This window comes from Linepithema humile, chromosome 6 (genome assembly GCF_040581485.1).
Source record: "Linepithema humile isolate Giens D197 chromosome 6, Lhum_UNIL_v1.0, whole genome shotgun sequence".
In the NCBI taxonomy this organism is placed as follows: Eukaryota; Metazoa; Arthropoda; class Insecta; order Hymenoptera; family Formicidae; genus Linepithema; species Linepithema humile.
The window spans coordinates 2064550-2082341 of record NC_090133.1 but is presented as its reverse complement, the minus strand read 5'-3'; the positions used below and the strand labels follow the sequence as shown (position 1 = coordinate 2082341).

Sequence of the window (17792 nt, the reverse complement as noted above, 5' to 3'; positions counted from 1 at the left end):
CAAATTTTTAGCTTTGTTGCAGTAATTTGCAAATAATCTAGTAATTTACTAAAAATGCTATGTACTGTATGGTGCATTTCTAGTAGTTTACTAGATTGCATACGAATTGCTGCAACAAGTGGCCCTATAAAAACTACTTGTCACGGTAAATTATCCTGGATTATTCCAACCTCCCTCCAACTGTTGACGACAGTTGAGCAACCGTTGCGTACGACAGTGCTGCGCTCTTCGCAGGACTTCGGAAACGAATTAATTCAACTTCCGTCCAGCTAGAAATCGGGGAGTGACGACCCCCGGTGTAGTCGGCGACGTGGTAAACGTACGATAGACGAGGATTTATAACAACAGGCGTGTCGCTCAATGTGTTGCTAATTGCGCCGCGCCGCGCCGCGTCGCGTTGCGCTGATCTCCCTCCGTTTCCGAGTTCTCGCCATTACTGACCGCGTCTCTCTCTCTTGCTCTCTCTTTTTCCCCCCTCTCTTTCATCGGTTGTCAGCGGTTCAACCAACCGACCGATCACCCGATCACGTTTTTGCACGCGACCGGAAAGAGTAAACTACCCTTGCTTGCGCTCTTATTTACCAAGGTTCACACTCCTTCCATGTCAACGACACGCGCGCTCCTGCCAAGGCCAGCAGCGAGCTACGCCCTCCACATCGGTCCCGCCGTCGTTGTCGAAAAATTGTCATTATCGTGCACGTCGCATCCACGCCATTGGCAGCTTCCGACGAAGGCCGCCGACGGCATCGAACGTCGGGAGTCTTCGAGGCGGCGGCGGCGGTGGAGGAGGAGGAGGAGGGTGTGCAATCGCATCGGCGTCGCTCGTGCCAGCCTGAGATGAGCGACCATGGCTGCATACATTTGAATAATTTTAAAGCAGCCAAGGGTATTCAGCCGTACAAAGTGATACACTCGTATTTCGTGACCAGCACGTCGACGGAAGGACGCGTTAGGAAGGTACGTTTGTTTCTTTCTCGCGTGCGACTTGCGCCCAAGCATTCATGGTCATGCATTTTTCGGGGCAACCGTTGCATCCGGGCAACCTAGCTTTCCGTCACGTTTCACTTCCGCTAACCACCGTTCGCCTTTCCTATCTCCGTCTCGTTCTACCTCCTTCTATTGGTCTATTTCCTCTCCCCCATCACAACGTTTGGTGCATGGAGTTTGCAAATGCCTAGAATAGTGTTCGATTTTTGTTTTTCAACAATTTGCTGGCGGGATGTTTAAAAATGTCCACTGCGTTGATAGGGTGGAATATATTTATCTTATAATAATGTAATAGTATTGTTTTTTACATATTAAATATCATATCTTTTAATTTGATTACGATCAAAAATAATAATAATCAATAATAATTATTATTATTATTTACAGCATTAAAGAATAAAAAATTGTCAAAATATTTAAATATATATAATAATGTGTATCATATGCAAAATTTGAAAAAATAGCTATTTTAGATTTAAATGTTATCTAATTGAAATTTTGGAATTTCTTGTTTGTGTAATAAATAAGGTATAGTGTAAAGACAAAGTTAACAATAATAAAATTAATACTAAACATTTTACAGGCTGTGAGCTGTTTTTGTCATACATGTAATACTTACAAGGATCGTCTACATTCTTGTCTTCATTGTATATTTTTTGGCTGTTATGTAAGGGGTCACATACAAGAACATGCAAAAACGAAGAAACATTTTCTAGGTAATGAAATATGATTTAGTTCGAGTTATTCTATACATTTATATTTTGTCAGGAGCAAAGATTATAAATGAAATTATATATTGTTAATTCTATATCCACAATTAACCAAATTGACTAGTTTTCATGTCAATTGTTATTTTAGCCGTTGATCTGTGTTATGGAAATATCTTGTGCTTCCAATGTGGCGATTATGTATACGATAGAGAGCTGTTAGCAGTGGCGAAAGCACAATGGAGCCAGTCAGCAAAATCCTTGAGCTTCGGCGAATTTTACCGAGCATGGGAACCTACGCAGATAGAAGCAGAGTTGTTAAGAAAGCATCCACGTCGAAGACGTGTTGTAGAAAATTCCACTATAGGTAGAAACTGAAAGATTTAAATCTAAGTACAATTCTAAACCGCCATGGCCACGTGATTTTGAATCTTCATGCACACAATGTTATTTTCAAAAATAAAATACACAACTTTTGACACAAGAATACAGTAATACAACAATATGAAAACTCATTTTGCAATTATTTTTCTTATAGGTTTAAGAGGACTGATAAATCTTGGAAAAACCTGCTTTATGAACTGCATCGTACAGGCACTGATTCACACACCGCTCCTGCGAGACTACTTTCTTGCTGACCGTCATCACTGCCCGCAACCGAGTCGCTGTCTCGTCTGCGAGGTATCCCACTTATTCCAGGAATTTTATTCCGGCAATAAGGCTCCGTTGACGCTTCACAAACTTCTCCACCTGATTTGGACGCACGTCAGACATCTGGCAGGATACGAACAGCAAGACGCCCACGAATTTTTTATTGCTACGTTGGACGTTCTCCATAGACATTGTGAAGCTGCTCCAATACTGGTCAAAGACAATCCCCATCACTGCAACTGTATCATTGATCAGATATTCACAGGAGGTCTTCAAAGCGATGTTGTTTGTCAAGCTTGCAAGTACGTCTCTTATTTTTCCGAGCAAAATATAAACCCGATAAAAAGGTTATCATCCTCATCAGAGTATTTTATAGTAAGCGTACACGCAATGCGCAGAGTACAATTGTGTTGGAACAAGTAATTTTTTCCTCTGACAAGTTTGTATAAATGTAATGACAATTGTGCGAGATATTTTATTTTAAAATTTCTTTAGCAAAGATTGTCTAATATAAAAATCTTATTTTTTATCATGTTAGAAAAATTTGACCTAATCTAACATTTGACTTGGAATTCTCTTATATTTGTACTTTTGTTTCAGTGGAGTATCTACCACAATAGATCCATTTTGGGATATATCTTTGGATTTGGGTCCGGCATCTGGTGCGTCTGGCTCCGATACGTCCGGGCCTCCCACTTCTTTGCTGGATTGCCTGGAAAGATTCACTAGAGCCGAGCATTTAGGTTCCACGGCAAAGATCAAATGTAGCAATTGCCAGTCTTATCAGGAGAGTACAAAGCAGTTAACGATGAAGCAGCTGCCGATTGTGGCGAGTTTTCATCTGAAGCGCTTTGAACACTCTAGCATCCAGGATAAAATCTCGAAAAAAAAGATCTCCACATTCATCTCATTCCCAGAGCAACTAGATATGACGCCATTTATGTCGCATAAGCGTAATGGCAACAAGAATAGTGCTATGATGGATGGGTTGTCAAGGAACGGAGAGAACATGATCTTTAGTGACAATAGGTAGTGAAAATCTATATAAATGACTTATTTTTCTTCATGCTTTATTGACTGTGCATTATATTGCTTTGAAGAATAGATTATGCATCGTATTAATCTGATCGCTAACAATAGGTACTCTCTGTTTGCCGTGATAAATCACGAAGGCTCTTTAGAAACTGGACATTATACCGCTTACATCAGGCAACAAAGGGATCAGTGGTTCAAGTGCGATGATCATTTGATCACACGAGCTAGAGTGACCGATGTCGTGACTAGCGAAGGGTAAGATAAGATAAGATAAGCGCTAAGTAATTGAAAATGATTGATTTGATAAGTTTCTTAGTAAGATGAAGGAAAAAAAGAAATTAAATTATATTATTCCATTATTAAGTAAAATTTTTTGTTTTTCAGATATCTTCTTTTTTATCACAAGCAGACTTTGGAATATGGTCGAAATAGTAAAGTATAAAAGAAAGGAAGAGAGAGAGAGTGTGGCGCGCGTGTGTGTGGTGTGTGTGTTTGTATGTGTGTGGAAGACAGGGAAGAATTAAATCATGTAATTAATTTATTTAATGAAGAATTTGAAAAATTGCTGCTGAAGCTAGTCGGTGACGCTTTACGTTTGCCGAAAATTCGTGTCATCGTCGCTTTTTGATTTTTGCCGGCACCTTTTGTGTTCGATGAAATATGCCGACTAACTGCTCGACCGACATCTTTGTGCGTGTTCCGAATGTAACGTAAGCGTAGATGGTAAGATTAGCTCAATTTTTTTAAATGAACCGATCGCTGTTTTTGTATATCGCTGACTGTTGTTATACTCTTGACACTTGTATACACGACGCATGCCGAAAATAGGCTTCGTGTGTATCCTTTCTCCTTTTAGTTTCTGCATCTACCAGCAGAATGTTAATTGTTCCGATCTCTCGAGTGTCCCGATGTGCCTGTGATATCGGATTGTCGTTTATGACTCGTTGAATTTACTGATTGAATTGGTTGACGTGTTGATTTATAATCGATTAATTATATCTTTTTTATATTTACAAGTATTAATTAGATTACTTTTGTGATCACCGATACAGCAATTGAATGAAATTTTACACATAGAAAAATCAAGTTGAATTAGATTCTTAAACGCTACAAAGATCAAGTATTTATTGCGGAAATTCGATGTTCCATACGAGACAATCCGGTATTTTCTCGCGCGTTCAAAACTGTATACCGATATAGTGACATGATTTTTTAATTATAACGGCCATCCTTAGGCGACTCAATTTTGTACAGATGAATTAAAATGAACTACAGCGGATATGACGATATTAACACGAAGCGAATTCTTTCGCTAAACTTTGTATAATAAAAATCGCTGTTCCATAAGCTGGCCTTGTTTTTCCGTTTTTTTTTTAATTTGTTTTTTTTATTTTAAAGAATTGTTTATGACATCGTAAAATACCAAATATTATGTAGACATTTTAGGAAATAAAAATTGTATAGCTCAGAATTTAAGAGCTATTTTTAAAGCTTTTACATCTTGTATGATAAAAATTGTCAATTTATTAACATGTGTATGTTCTTCAACAAAGTTTTAAGATGCTGCATAGATTTATGATTGTGAAATAAGCAAATCTTTGCCTTAAATCAATTTGTGTTCCTTGTTGAAAAACGTCTATCAAGTAAATATTTGATTTTTTTATATAGAAGAGAGTTGAGAGTGAATGCTTATTCTTGAAAATTTTGTAAAATAAACACGCGAGTTTATGAATTCCTTATTATATATTTTGTAAATCTGTCAATCAGTTCCACTTTCCAAAAGCCGATTATATCAATGATCGTTTTCCAAAAATAATCTTTTATATATTCGCGCCAAAAACGATCGTTCTCACTTTAACCAATGCGGCGCCCAATGTCGTCGCAATGAGTGAAGCGGGGAAAAAAGATGGACGCCTTAACGTTAGGCTCGCACAGGTAAAGTAGCTGATTGACAGATTGAAATTTCTGTGTAGCTATCGCCAAACGAAATGTCGTGTTACGGGGAATCGTTTTTTCCTTTCCAGACTGGTTCATCTTGATTTCAAGGGCGCGCCGCCACGCATTTGTTACTTCGAAAAGGTATAATATTGTTCGTAAACATTCATAGCCTCATTTCCGGCTAATACGTTTTAACACATTTATATCAATATATGAGCTGCTTTTTGAATAATATTTGTACAATCGCAACAATTGTTTTATCATTTGATCATGAAAACATAATACAATTGATATTTCTTGATTACAAGCTGCTTTAAATTATTTGCATTACGAAGATTTATTTATGCCTTAAGATACATAACGATTGTGCAAACAAATGCAAAATAATGATTAATTTCTCCGAGATTTTACTTTTTATCATGGACTTAATAACCAAGATACATATGTCTGGTTTTTGCTTGCATTTATTTTTACTCTTATAACTTTATGGAATTTTTGCAGCTTTTTCCGCTGTTGCGAACATGGGGAGCCACTGGATTATTATTGGAATGGGAGGATACATTTCCTTACAACCGAGAACTTTCTCCAGTAGGGAGCAATGGGCCGAGCAGTTTAGCGAGTGGATATACGATTCAAGAGGCTAGACATATCCTGCAGATAGCAGGCGATTGCGGCTTAGCAGTGGTCCCATTAGTGCAAACCTTTGGTCATATGGAGGTATGAAAATGACGTTTCATACATATTTTCGTCACATTATTCTGCATAAAAGTAATAATTACTATATAAACTTATTTTTAAAAGTTACTATCAGCTATCGATGTTTCATATATCTATCATATTTAATAAATTTATTATGATTTAAATTCCAGTTTATCCTGAAACACGATGAATGGAGGTCGTTGCGAGAAGTAGAGGCTTTTCCAAGTTCCATCTGTCCGTCAAATCCGCGAACTCTTCCAGTTGTTAAGTCCTTGATACGTCAAATTGTTAGTTTTCATCCTGACATACAGTATCTGCATATAGGCTCCGATGAAGTGTGGCACTTGGGTCTTTGCTCAGTTTGTACCAAGCGAGCCGCAGCCAGCAAATATGGCAAATCTTCATTATACCTGGAACACATTCTGGCAATAGCTCAATACATTCAGGAGACCTATCCATACTTGAAGATTATCATCTGGGATGATATGTTGAGATCCATAGACTTACAGGTTTTGAACGGTATCTCGATATCTTATTCGCATTGTACGGTTGCGCAGATCTTTGTACAATCAATCTTTTTCTTTTTACAGAACATTACATTGGTAAATATGTCGAGCCCATGGTGTGGCATTACAATCCCAGGGATAACTTTGCTTTGCCCGATGGTACCTTCACTCTTCTTTAATTTTCAAAAAATTTGAGAAAATACATATATGAAAATACACTCTTCAACAAAAAAATAACAAAATACAAATAAATTACGCAACTTTACGAATAATAATCATAATTTTTTTTCTCAGCGATGTTTTTGCTTCAAGTAATGTCACTTTTAAACCAATCGTGCGAAAAACTCGAGGAATATAGATTGCTGAATTATAATCGTGTTAAATTTGCTAGGAATGTGGGATAAATACAGCGCTGTCTTTCCTTACATCTGGGCGGCAACGGCGTTCAAAGGAGCCACTGGTTCGACACAGCATGTGCCCGTAATTCGGCACCATATAAGCAACCACGAGAAGTGGTTGGAGGAGTTGGGGGTTCACGTGAGTAAGGTGCACGAATTTCGAGGTACAGCATTCACCGGTTGGTCGAGGTGAGAGGGATTAGAAAAATTACAAGACACTGCCTCCGAGCACGACACTGATTAATCGCTAATTTTAGGTATGATCATTACGCCACGATGTGTGAATTGCTGCCCACGGCGATACCGTCGTTGGCCATGTGTCTAAAAGTTTGGCTTTACGGCTATTCGGAACAGACGCATACACAAGTCTCAAAGAGTCTGGGATACATCGATCATCCGCTACACATAACCCCACAGCTTCGCCCGGTTTCCATACCTAGCAACCTACTCTTTCCCGGGTGGCAAGTGGCTGTGGGTATGGAGTGGTTTCTTAACTTCAAGGCGAAATTTCACAACATCGTCACCAGCGATCAGTAAGCGTCGAAATATTTTAATCTATCAATTTTACTCCGAACCTGTGAAAGAATCGTTAGTTGCTTATTTACGCCTCAATGATTTATTTGGAAAAATCTTGAACAGAGATATAATTACTTAAATATAATATGAAATTATGTTTTATACATATGACAAAGATTTCTCAAATATTAAAGTCTTTAAAAGCTGAGATTCAATTTAATATCGATTGCATTCAGCAAAAACAGATTATTTTTGACAGAATTATGACATGGATGAATCCGTGGCAAGTGGCAAATAATTACACAAATCCCATGCAATTGGAAAATTTGATACCTGCTTTTACAGAGTAAGCATTTTTATTATATAACCGGTTTTACTAGAATACAACATTACTGTTTACAAATTTTGACACACATGTATGTATATTTCAGATTGTTATTGGAATTGTCTTCTTTGGAGGGTTATTTGCGAGTTCAAATGGAAGCAATTTTCTTCTCATCGATGATCGAGGAATGGATAGGTACCAATGTTCAGCCGATGAAATTCAAGTTGATAGAACTGAAACAGACCACAGAGAATCAGTTGAAGATAAATAGTCGTGTGTAATGCTTGTTAAAAAATTGGTTCGATCAATTCTAAATAATATATCGCAAAAAATTCCATCAGAAGAGGCTCTAACAAATGATCACTGATAACTGGATAATCGACTGTTTCTTGGACGTAGAGAGAAATTATTTTTGTATATAGTAAGACGCTGCATATACAAAACGTCGGATGGTCTACTACTTTGATGTTGATCTATTTTTAAAGAAGCATCGCTTAAAAGAAAAAAAAATAGTTTCCTAGAGAAGAAGAAGAAGGGGTTATATTATTTTAATATTGGATATAAAAAAGCAAGAGAAACTTTGTCGATATGTGAGATGCTCTGTGATACTTGGCCATGAAAGGGTAATTATATGGTTAAATTAATATTAAATAATTAAGGAACAATTGATATATATATTTAAAAGTAGCATAGCATCCCTCTGTCTTTCATTCACTTTTTCACTCTAACATGTCTATATGTTAGGCGAATAGAGAGAAAGAGAGAGAAAGAGAGCTGCGCAAGAGGAAATAAATTCGTTAGATTTATAGAGGTAAACTATGGAGACGCGACTGTATAGATTAGTCTACTTAGATTCATAGATTGAAATAGTACATAAAGCATATGTTGCATAACTCGTGTTTGTAACTTTTACTTATATTACTTATATCCTTTTTTTTATGTATACATGATGTGTAATGCATATTCAGTTATAAATTTATTAATAACTTTGTGTCATATGCATAAATATCTTTCATATTTTGTCATAGCGAGTAACGAAAGTAAACGTTTCACTACATTAGTTTTGAATTCTGACTCTTTTGTATATATAATTTCTTTTTTTATCTTTTTAATAATAAGTAATAGTTATTTTTCTTATCTTCTTTAATAGTGAGAACAATTGATATAACGTACTACAGAAAGAATTAAATGTAATACAAAATAAAATGATTAAGAAAAGAAAAAGGTTGATATATATTGAATATATATTCTATTTGCATTCTTATTTAATCCTTTCAATATCACAAGTTATTATTACACAGCGCATCGTTTGCCTCATTTCTTTTCACATGATTCTAGAGTGATTATGGCAGTTGTTTATATGCTTTTGTTTCTGTTCTATCTGTTTTCCGTCAAAATCACGTAATTTACGAACGGTCAGCTTGTTCTGCCATGCCACAAGCTAAGAAACACGACGAACAAGAGGCTTTAAAATTGGATGAACACTTTAAGCAAATTTTGACGCACGTCAGACCGTACGTGTTAAACTTGACGTCGGTGGATGAGGCATATTTGTGCAAGATCTGGCTCGATAAGCTGAATTCCACTATTTCGCAACGTAATTTGAGAAATGAATATCTGTTAGAACTCTCCCGACAGTTAAGAGCAGGCATACTCGAAGGAATATTCAAGACTCGGCCACCTAATGACTTGTTAATACCGTTACCATCACCTTGTCACACGGTATTTCATTTTGATTCTTCTTATACTTCTGTTGTCTCAGAATGATGTCTTTCACATTTGCAAAAATGAATGTAGAACAAGGAAATAAATAGATAACATATAGAAATAATTAATTGCCTTTATTTAGACTGAAAATTTTAATCGACAATGGATATTCTTTTACATTATTATAACTTGTTATTTTTTTATCAGGTTTATATTAACTCATCTTTAAGTGAATTGTCGGACTCTAGCAGAAGCTATCAGAAATGCTTGTCTCTAAACGAAAAGTTGAACCAAAGAAATCATCAGCTAAACGAAATAAATGTTTATGATGACAGTGCGATAGAAAAGAATCACTCAAAACTTTGCGAGCATCGTATTGATATATTGACCGCTGCACTCCAAAATCTCCGTATCGAAAACGTCCAATTAAGGGGAGAGTTAACCAAATATCAAGAAAAATCCGTGGACAACAAACCATTTCGATTGCAAAATCGCGTTAAACAGCTGACGGCTCAAACACAAATTCAAAATCTTGGGTGGAAAGTTCGAGTGCTCAAAAAAACTATCACAAAACTGAAAAAGTTGAACAAAATCACAAAGCATGTTTATGAAAAGAAGTTGCAGCATCTTATGAAAGTAACTAAAAAAAAAATTATCCTCTTTTTCACAAAGATTTTTCTATTAAAATTTAATCATTTAAATTTGACTGTATTTGCTTTACATTATTAAAATATTGTATCATAGATGTGAGATACTCTATTGCAGAATAAAAATCTGGAAATCAAGGTTCTACAACTGCAATTCCAAGGACAGATGAGTGAGTTCTGTTTGTCTTTATGTGCGGAAAAGCAAAATGAGTTACATAGTTTGGTGGGAGCTTTGGAAGAGAAGTATAGGGCACTTTTAACAGCCGCTGATGCCACTATTGAAAATCAACGGCAAGAATACTTCATGGTACTTTTATTATATTATTTCAATTATATTCCTCTAATTTTTTTTTATAGTAAAGAAATCAAGATCTTTTTTTCTTTTAATTAGTATGATTGGCAATCTTTTGGCCCTTTAAAAATACATATAAATTAGCATTCATGATGATTGGTATGTTATATTTTTAGAAAATAGCTGTACTTGAAGCCAAATTGTGCCAATTGAAGAATTTTGAACCCAAGGCAGAATGCGTATAATCAAAATGTTATTATTAATCAATAAAAAATATTTAATTGCTTTTTTGCACTTTTTGATTCAGATTTCGTTTAAATCAAATTGGATTTTGGACTAAATTTGCATACTTTTAAATAAAATTGTTTTATAAAAAGATAAATATCTATGTCAAGTATGTACATAGAAAACATGTTTGCAAATGTATGCAACAAAATTTTAAAAATAAAAAAAAATGTTAAAAAATTATTTATACGTACATTCTATAAGTATGTATGTGAAAAACATTTTAATATTTAAATACCTGACTCTCTAACCTAACTTTATCAAAAACAAACTAACCTAATCCAAGTAAAAAAGTGGTTGCTTACATGTATGGTCTCCATGACAACTGTCAATGTAAAATCAAACATTGTAACATATCATCTGATTACTGTCTAATTGCTATTATGGTTGCAATATAAGAATTATATTTCTTCATTAAAGCTTTAATTTTATATTATATATATTATATATATATATATTAACTTACAGTGTTATTAAATTATAATTAAATCTATTATATAGTGTATGGTAATGTAATGAAGAGACAATGACTTTATATTTTGACATACGTGTGCAAAATCCCGAAACTGCTTCAATAAGCACCCTTGCAACTTGGCACAATAGCTACCCCTTGCTAGCTATTGCTGCATATTCTCAAGATAAGGGTGGCTTTGTAACTATTTATGATGATCAAGGGGAACCCGTGCAAGATGTTGAATCGCCAGAACATGCTGTAGCACAAGTTACCGCGCTTGGGTGGCATCCAGAAAGGACGTGGCTGGTGGCGGGATGGGAAAGTGGAGAGTTGCGAGTTAGTAATATTGTTAGATAATCCAGAAACAGATTTTACAAAGTGTTTGCTATCTATTTTTTTTTTAGTAGAATATTAACTGGTATCTAACAAAATTTTTCTCAGGTATGGTCAGGAGACACTGGAAGTCAAGAATTCAATGTGATAGTGACTCCTCATCGAGAATCCATCACAATTCTGCAATGGAGTCAGTATGGTGGTCGTTTAGTATCTGCCGACGCTGGCGGATCTATAGTTGGCTGGAAAATAGATTCTAGAGGACAGCTTCTCATGACATTTCATCATGAACTGAAAGACTCTTTTGTACAAATTGCATTTAAAACAATTCCCCCAAAACCAGCTATTGATATCAGGTCATTATAGTACATTCATTTTCCTTAAAATAATACACTACAATTGCAAGTAGTAAGTTAACATTTCTGAAAATATTAATTTTACAAAGGATTAGTTGTGTAGAATTTATAGATAAACATTTAATGATTTAACTTTCTTTTTTTAATAACGCGATTGAATATTATTTTAAATATCTTTTTAGTGGCTTGGCAAAGGCGGCGGTGGCTGGTGACGAAAGAGCGCTGGATTTGTTCAGTTCCTGGCGTCCGAGGACCGCTGCACCAATTGCAGTTCCGACTCAACGGGACAATCACGCATTTTACATCGGTACTGCAGGCGGCAGCATATACTTTGTAGACGCTCAGGGACAGTGCAAACAAGTCCTCGATACCGATGGCACGGCATTGCACTGTTTGTTGCATCATCAGACTAGAGACTCTATCATCGTCATGACGGAGGCATTAAACATCGGGCACTTTCAAGCGGACCCAATCAGCGGAGAGCTCACCGAATTAACAAAGGTATAGCAATCGCGGTATTGGATTCTATTATAAATACAAAACTTTAACTAAGACTAAAATAGAGGGATTCCGTCGGGATAATAATATTATATTCCATTATTATGCAAAAACCAGGTAAAGCTGAGTGGCAGAAGCGATACGTCGCGTACCACTGGCAATGCTCTATGCTGGATCAGTGGAAACACCTTGGCCATGCTTACGGGAGAACTCGCTGTACGATGTTGGGATCTTCACACAGGTGACACGTATGTCCTCGCGCCGCCGGATTCGTCTAACGGAAACGTCGCCACTCCACAGGAAGTGTGCACTAGCTTGGCATTCTGCAAGAGCAATGGTAAGATCTGTCTTATATTCTAAGTCAGATCGACTCAGATTTCGTACGATGTGTAGCTGAAATATTTGTAAAAAATATTGTAAATTAATACAGAGTAGATACAGGATCAGAACATCTGTATCTACTCTGTATTTATTTTTCTCTTTTCGTGTTATTGCCGTTATTTTTGTCAAAGTGAATCCGACGATGACAAACTAGTAAACTGAAAGATTAATCTCGCATCTCCTCGCAGATACCTTGGCCGCCGGCACCAATCTGGGAACGATCTACTTGTGGAAGCGGAAGAGCCTGTCCGAGTGCGACGAGAACGCCTGGCCGAGCGTCCCAGAGTCCTGCGCGATTCACGGCACGGTGAAGCTGCTAACGTGGGGCATCAGTCTGTCGCGAAATTCCCTTCTGGCCGTCAACTGCATCACGAATGTATTTATCCTGCATCAACAGCCGATGTGCGCCGTGTACAACGATGGCGTTTGCGCGAGTCAGCTCACACCCACGCAAATTCTGCTCGAGATGGACAAGCAGACGTATACGCTGAAGACGGAGATTCAGGTGCAGGCGATCGCTGTTACGAGGGAGTACGTCGCCCTCTCTTCCGGCAGACAAATCGTCGTCAATCACATTAACAAGGGCGCCAGTCTCAGTACGGTTGCTCTGACGACCTTCAACTGCGACACGGAAAAGATGTTGATCTACGAACACACGTTGATAGTGTTGACTCCGACGATTATTCAACTGCGATCTGTGGAAGGTTCCGTCATTCAGACGCTTCCCACTTTGCCGGAAGAAGGCGAGCCGATCACGATGGAGTTGACGGGTAATTTTTGAGCGGAACAGTGCGTTGCGATTCATCGCTTAAGCATCTGACATGAGAATGTTCTTTCCGATATTATTTGCATTATAAATATTACCGTTTATTATTTTTCACAGGACAGTATTTGACTGTGGCATCGCTGAACGGCATCCTGAAGATCTGGGATCTGAGTAAGCACGAGGCCAAGCTGCATACCCGAGCTATGGCAACGTACGAGGCGATCAGCGACTTTGCTGAAATCATCGAGGCGAGATGTAATTCAGATTGCCGGTGCGTCTCGATCACTGTCGCCATGGCAAATCTCATGCCTAGTTCGGTGCTTTATGTCTGGGACATCGAAAGCGATCAGATTCACGAATTCGACTTCGGAGAGTCAGACGACGTCATTGACGATGACTCCATGTAAGAAGAAGACTCCAATAAAGAACTTGTTTCAATGCGATGAATATCTTTCATTAATTGACCATGTATATTTATGATTGTTAATTAATCACTACTTAATTTAAAAAATTCTTAACAAAATTAGGAGAAAAATTTGTATTCCTTTATTCCTTTGTATTTTAATGATAAAACATTACAAATATGCTAATATATATTTTTTCAGAGCTGCTCAATGCAAAGGAAGATTAGTAACCGCGCATTGCTGGGATACGGAAGATCCCAGACTGCTGATATGTCGGGCTCAGAAATTGGAAAGCCAAGGTTCCAAGAGCTTTAATAAAGCCAATGATCAGGTAGTCAAGCATATGCATATTATTAAACTATTAAAAGCTGTTAAAAAATTTTTGAGTTAATGTTTTTTGTTAATTATGTAAATGGTTCTTTTCTTAATAGGAACTTTATTCCATGAGAACAGGTCGAATATTATAGGTTTCAAAGATTTTTTTTTAATAATTTGTAATCAGCTGTTGTTTAATTAAAAAAAATCAGGCGAGTGTTAATATATTGCAATTTTTCACAGACTGCACAGACTTCTGTAGTGCTGGTGTCGTTATTCGCAACATCAGATCATGGTATCGTCGTGCAGGACGTGAAGCCGATCACTGACGAGAATTGCCGACTGTTAGGTGTACAGTCGCCGCATATCATCATCCTGAATTCCGAAAAGAGTTTAAACAGGAGCAGCAAAGTCGTGCAGCTGTTAATGAGAGACTTTGAGGAATTGGGAGATTGCGATTCCATCACGAGGAAGGCGGTGATGGACTTCAGTTATCACATTAGCGTGGCGAACATGGACGAGGCGTTCAAAGCCATCAAGTCCATCAAGAACGAGGCTGTCTGGAAGAGTCTGGCGAAAATGTGCGTGAAAACGAAACAATTGAACATGGCACTTCTATGTTTGGGCCACATGAAGCAAGCGAATGCTGCGCGAGCTCTACGCGAGGCGATGCACAACGACAGCTTGAGTTTGGAAGCACAAGTAGGAATTCTGGCCGTCGAGCTTGGCCTTCATGTAAGTCATTAAATATATATATATATTCAAATGCGCCTTTTATTCAACGCCTTTGATGCCGCATAATTACTCGAGATCTATTTCCGTAATTGCAGACCGATGCCGAACGTCTGTTTCGCGAAGCAAAGCGTCTGGATTTACTGGGGCGGCTGCTCGAGGCGCGGAACAAATTCAAGGAAGCGATCGAATTGGCCAGCAGCGAGAACAAGATCCGCGAGAAGACGAGCTACTACAACTACGCTCACGCGCTGGAACAGCAGGGTAAAGTGGCGGAGGCTATCGATATGTACACGAAAGCGGACTGCCATCAGTTCGAAGTGCCCAGAATGCTTTTGACCAGACCTCGAGAGTTGCTCGCTTATCTCAACAATTCCGAAGAACAGTGAGTAATTTGCAGTGTAGAAATGTTCGACGAGAGGAAAGCAAATCTAGTTTTATCAATGTTTTCGCGCAGGGAGATCAAAAACTGGCACGCCCAGTACACGGAGTCGACCGGTGACATGGAGAGCGCTCTGCGCCTGTACGAGCAAGCGAAGGACACTCTGTCGATGACGAGGCTGCTTTGTTACTTCAATCGGGAGGACGAGGTGTGCGAATTAGTAACCAGAACGGGCCACGCCGCGTCCGCGTATCATCTCGCCGCGCACTACGAATCGAAGAATAATGTGACGCAGGCGATCCACTTCTACACGATTGCCAAAGCTTACACCAATGCGATTCGACTGTGCAAGGTAATGTTTGCGTCTAGATTCGCTTGTTCACACTAATACTCGCTCCACTCCTTTTATTCGAGTTTGTTTAACGAAAGCCTTTTCTCGTCCGCAGGAACACGATATGCTGGAGGAACTCTGGCCGCTGGCCATATTGGCGTCGCGACACGCGCAGATAGACGTCGCGAAGTATTACGAGGACAACGAACAGCCGGATCGCGCGGTGCTGCTGTACCACAAAGCTGGTCTTCTGCACAAAGCTTTGGACGTCGCGTTCAGAACGCGGCAGTACAGCGCGCTGCAGTTGATCATCATGGACGTGAATGCGGACTCCGATCTGACGCTGATTCGCAAGTGCGCCGATTACTTCATGCAGAACGATCAGATCGACAAGGCGGTGGACCTGCTCGCGACCGGTCGTGACTACATGGCGGCCTTGGAGCTGATCCAGCAGCACAACATCGCGCTGAGCGAGGAGCTCGCGGAAAAGCTGACGGTCGAGAAAGGGAGCGACGGCGACGCCGAGCAGGAACGTCTGAGGATCTCCGCGCTCGAGAGAATCGCGGACATTGCTTTCGATCAGGGAAATTATCACCTCGCGACGAAGAAGTTCACGCAGGCCGGCAACAAGCTGCGCGCCATGAAGGCGCTGCTCAAGTCGGGCGACACCGAGAAGATCTGCTTCTTCGCGCAGGTCTCGAGAAACCGCGAGATCTACATCATGGCGGGCAATTATCTGCAATCCCTGGATTGGCAGAATCAACCGGAGGTGCTGAAGAACATCATCAATTTCTACTCCAAGGGCAAGGCGATGGATTTGCTGGCGAATTTCTACGTGGCGTGCGCGCAAGTGGAGATCGACGAGTTTCAGAATTACGAGAAGGCGTTGGACGCGCTGAATCAAGCGAGCAGATGTCTGAGCAAGGTGGTGACACCGCGGGATCCGGATGTTCACAAGCGTGCGGTGGAGTTGGTGAACAACAGGATGTCGGCGATCAAACGCTATCTAGACATTAAAAGGTGATTCTCAATCTTCGTTACAGATTTGCGAGCGATAATAGTTTGTAAAAAAAAATGAAAGTTTTAACATTTTATTTCTATGCTGAAGATATCTTAATTAAGATATATCTTCTATGGATTTGAATATTTTTTAACCTCCGTCTTTTTTCTCTCTTATTGGACAGATTGTTTAACAGAGGCGAGACGGAGACGGCGATGCAGCAGGTGCGTCACTTACTGGATTCCCAAGGACCTAATCTGGAACAATCGGTGCGTCGCGGTGATTTGTTCGCGTCGATCACACAGCATTATGCTAATATAGGAGACACTGAAAAGGCTTGGGCCACCATCGAAGAATTAAAACGCTTGGTACCAGGAATTAATTTGAGTTACTATTTTAACGTAAATCTTCTCGAGTCGTTGGGTTATAAGATGAAAGTGCAACGCCAGGACAGTTCTGATAAGGATGATGGAATTGAAGAGCTTCTAGGAGAATAAGTCTGCATTAAAATTGATTCGAAATTGCTTGACGAATTGTGAAACGAAAAACTGCGCGGTAAGTGCAGCGTGCAATCTTTATTAATAAAAATTTACATCCAAGATGAGTGCAAAGATAGTACAGATATGTGATAGCAAAATTTGTAGTAGCGTTAACTAGGTTTAATCTTTAGTTTTGTTCTCTCTCAGAATTTTCTTTCCTCTGTTTTCTCTCTGATCGCTGTCGTTTTTATCGTGTTTGACAGCAGAATGTATGGTGAAATTTGTCCAGCTTTTCTGATCACAAAAATCAATCCTAATCAACTTTCTAGCGTGAATCTTTTTTGATTTATTTAGATTTCTCTTGTTATATTTCGGCAATAAATAGATGACAGAAGTAAACTTTCAATTTGCGTATATAGTAAATATTTAATTTATTATATATAACTTTTTTAAAAAATAAGTTTAAGAAAGTATATTATATATATATAATTGCGCAACTATACTTTTTTTATCCTGCTTTCTGCAGAGTTATTTAATTATTTGTATTTTTTTACAGTATTTGTACGTAACATAGTTGTCTTTCTGATTGTAAAATAAAATATTTGTTAAAAACACAGTATATCTAAATATATTTACTTTGATTAAAAATATCATAACAAAGTGTTTTA

General features: G+C 38.4%; 4 protein-coding genes across 5 annotated transcripts; all 4 read left to right on the top strand.

Annotated features, from left to right (window-relative positions):
- The first annotated feature begins 236 nt into the window (after positions 1–236).
- not (non-stop) lies at positions 237–4727 on the top strand. Of its 2 annotated transcripts, none has more exons than XM_012368766.2 (7): positions 237–957; positions 1571–1703; positions 1846–2061; positions 2233–2647; positions 2946–3374; positions 3518–3635; positions 3765–4727. In XM_012368766.2, exons 1-6 carry the CDS (start codon positions 838–840, stop codon positions 3585–3587), a joined length of 1383 nt encoding a protein of 460 aa, XP_012224189.1. In that variant the 5' UTR covers positions 237–837; the 3' UTR covers positions 3588–3635; positions 3765–4727. The 2 variants fall into 2 exon arrangements, with proteins under 2 accessions (XP_012224189.1, XP_012224188.1); XM_012368765.2 differs by having other exon boundaries at positions 242–957; positions 3486–3635.
- A 143-nt stretch (positions 4728–4870) lies between these two features.
- On the top strand, positions 4871–8986 carry LOC105673255 (hexosaminidase D-like). The gene is made up of 9 exons (XM_012368767.2): positions 4871–5315; positions 5405–5459; positions 5820–6035; positions 6188–6536; positions 6608–6682; positions 6915–7110; positions 7179–7454; positions 7697–7783; positions 7869–8986. Exons 1-9 carry the CDS (start codon positions 5287–5289, stop codon positions 8041–8043), a joined length of 1458 nt encoding a protein of 485 aa, XP_012224190.1. The 5' UTR covers positions 4871–5286; the 3' UTR covers positions 8044–8986.
- On the top strand, positions 8247–10694 carry LOC137000855 (putative leucine-rich repeat-containing protein DDB_G0290503). The gene is made up of 5 exons (XM_067358420.1): positions 8247–8385; positions 9183–9484; positions 9677–10105; positions 10235–10423; positions 10585–10694. The coding sequence occupies exons 2-5, from the start codon at positions 9194–9196 to the stop codon at positions 10651–10653; spliced, it is 978 nt and encodes a 325-aa protein (XP_067214521.1). The 5' UTR covers positions 8247–8385; positions 9183–9193; the 3' UTR covers positions 10654–10694.
- A 335-nt stretch (positions 10695–11029) lies between these two features.
- On the top strand, positions 11030–17738 carry rempA (intraflagellar transport protein rempA). Its single transcript, XM_012368798.2, has 12 exons — positions 11030–11483; positions 11589–11836; positions 12019–12337; positions 12452–12671; positions 12904–13485; positions 13599–13884; positions 14087–14216; positions 14444–14935; positions 15031–15317; positions 15390–15666; positions 15761–16665; positions 16830–17738. The coding sequence occupies exons 1-12, from the start codon at positions 11220–11222 to the stop codon at positions 17140–17142; spliced, it is 4323 nt and encodes a 1440-aa protein (XP_012224221.2). The 5' UTR covers positions 11030–11219; the 3' UTR covers positions 17143–17738.
- Positions 17739–17792: the final 54 nt, after the last annotated feature.

What these genes read in the sequence shown, in the direction of transcription:
- rempA (XM_012368798.2), top strand. Translation starts at nt 11,220, where the DNA reads ATGACTTTATATTTTGACATACGTGTGCAAAATCCCGAAACTGCTTCA. An exon ending in AGCTCACCGAATTAACAAAG is followed by an intron (nt 12,338 to 12,451) that starts GTATAGCAATCG and finishes TGCAAAAACCAG; the next exon opens with GTAAAGCTGAGTGGCAGAAG. An exon ending in TTAATAAAGCCAATGATCAG is followed by an intron (nt 14,217 to 14,443) that starts GTAGTCAAGCAT and finishes AATTTTTCACAG; the next exon opens with ACTGCACAGACTTCTGTAGT.
- LOC137000855 (XM_067358420.1), top strand. Translation starts at nt 9,194, where the DNA reads ATGCCACAAGCTAAGAAACACGACGAACAAGAGGCTTTAAAATTGGAT. An exon ending in TACCATCACCTTGTCACACG is followed by an intron (nt 9,485 to 9,676) that starts GTATTTCATTTT and finishes TTTTTTTATCAG; the next exon opens with GTTTATATTAACTCATCTTT. An exon ending in AGTTGCAGCATCTTATGAAA is followed by an intron (nt 10,106 to 10,234) that starts GTAACTAAAAAA and finishes ACTCTATTGCAG; the next exon opens with AATAAAAATCTGGAAATCAA.
- LOC105673255 (XM_012368767.2), top strand. Translation starts at nt 5,287, where the DNA reads ATGGACGCCTTAACGTTAGGCTCGCACAG. An exon ending in GCATTTGTTACTTCGAAAAG is followed by an intron (nt 5,460 to 5,819) that starts GTATAATATTGT and finishes GAATTTTTGCAG; the next exon opens with CTTTTTCCGCTGTTGCGAAC. An exon ending in AAACCTTTGGTCATATGGAG is followed by an intron (nt 6,036 to 6,187) that starts GTATGAAAATGA and finishes TTTAAATTCCAG; the next exon opens with TTTATCCTGAAACACGATGA.
- not (XM_012368765.2), top strand. Translation starts at nt 838, where the DNA reads ATGAGCGACCATGGCTGCATACATTTGAATAATTTTAAAGCAGCCAAG. An exon ending in CGGAAGGACGCGTTAGGAAG is followed by an intron (nt 958 to 1,570) that starts GTACGTTTGTTT and finishes AACATTTTACAG; the next exon opens with GCTGTGAGCTGTTTTTGTCA. An exon ending in AACGAAGAAACATTTTCTAG is followed by an intron (nt 1,704 to 1,845) that starts GTAATGAAATAT and finishes TTGTTATTTTAG; the next exon opens with CCGTTGATCTGTGTTATGGA.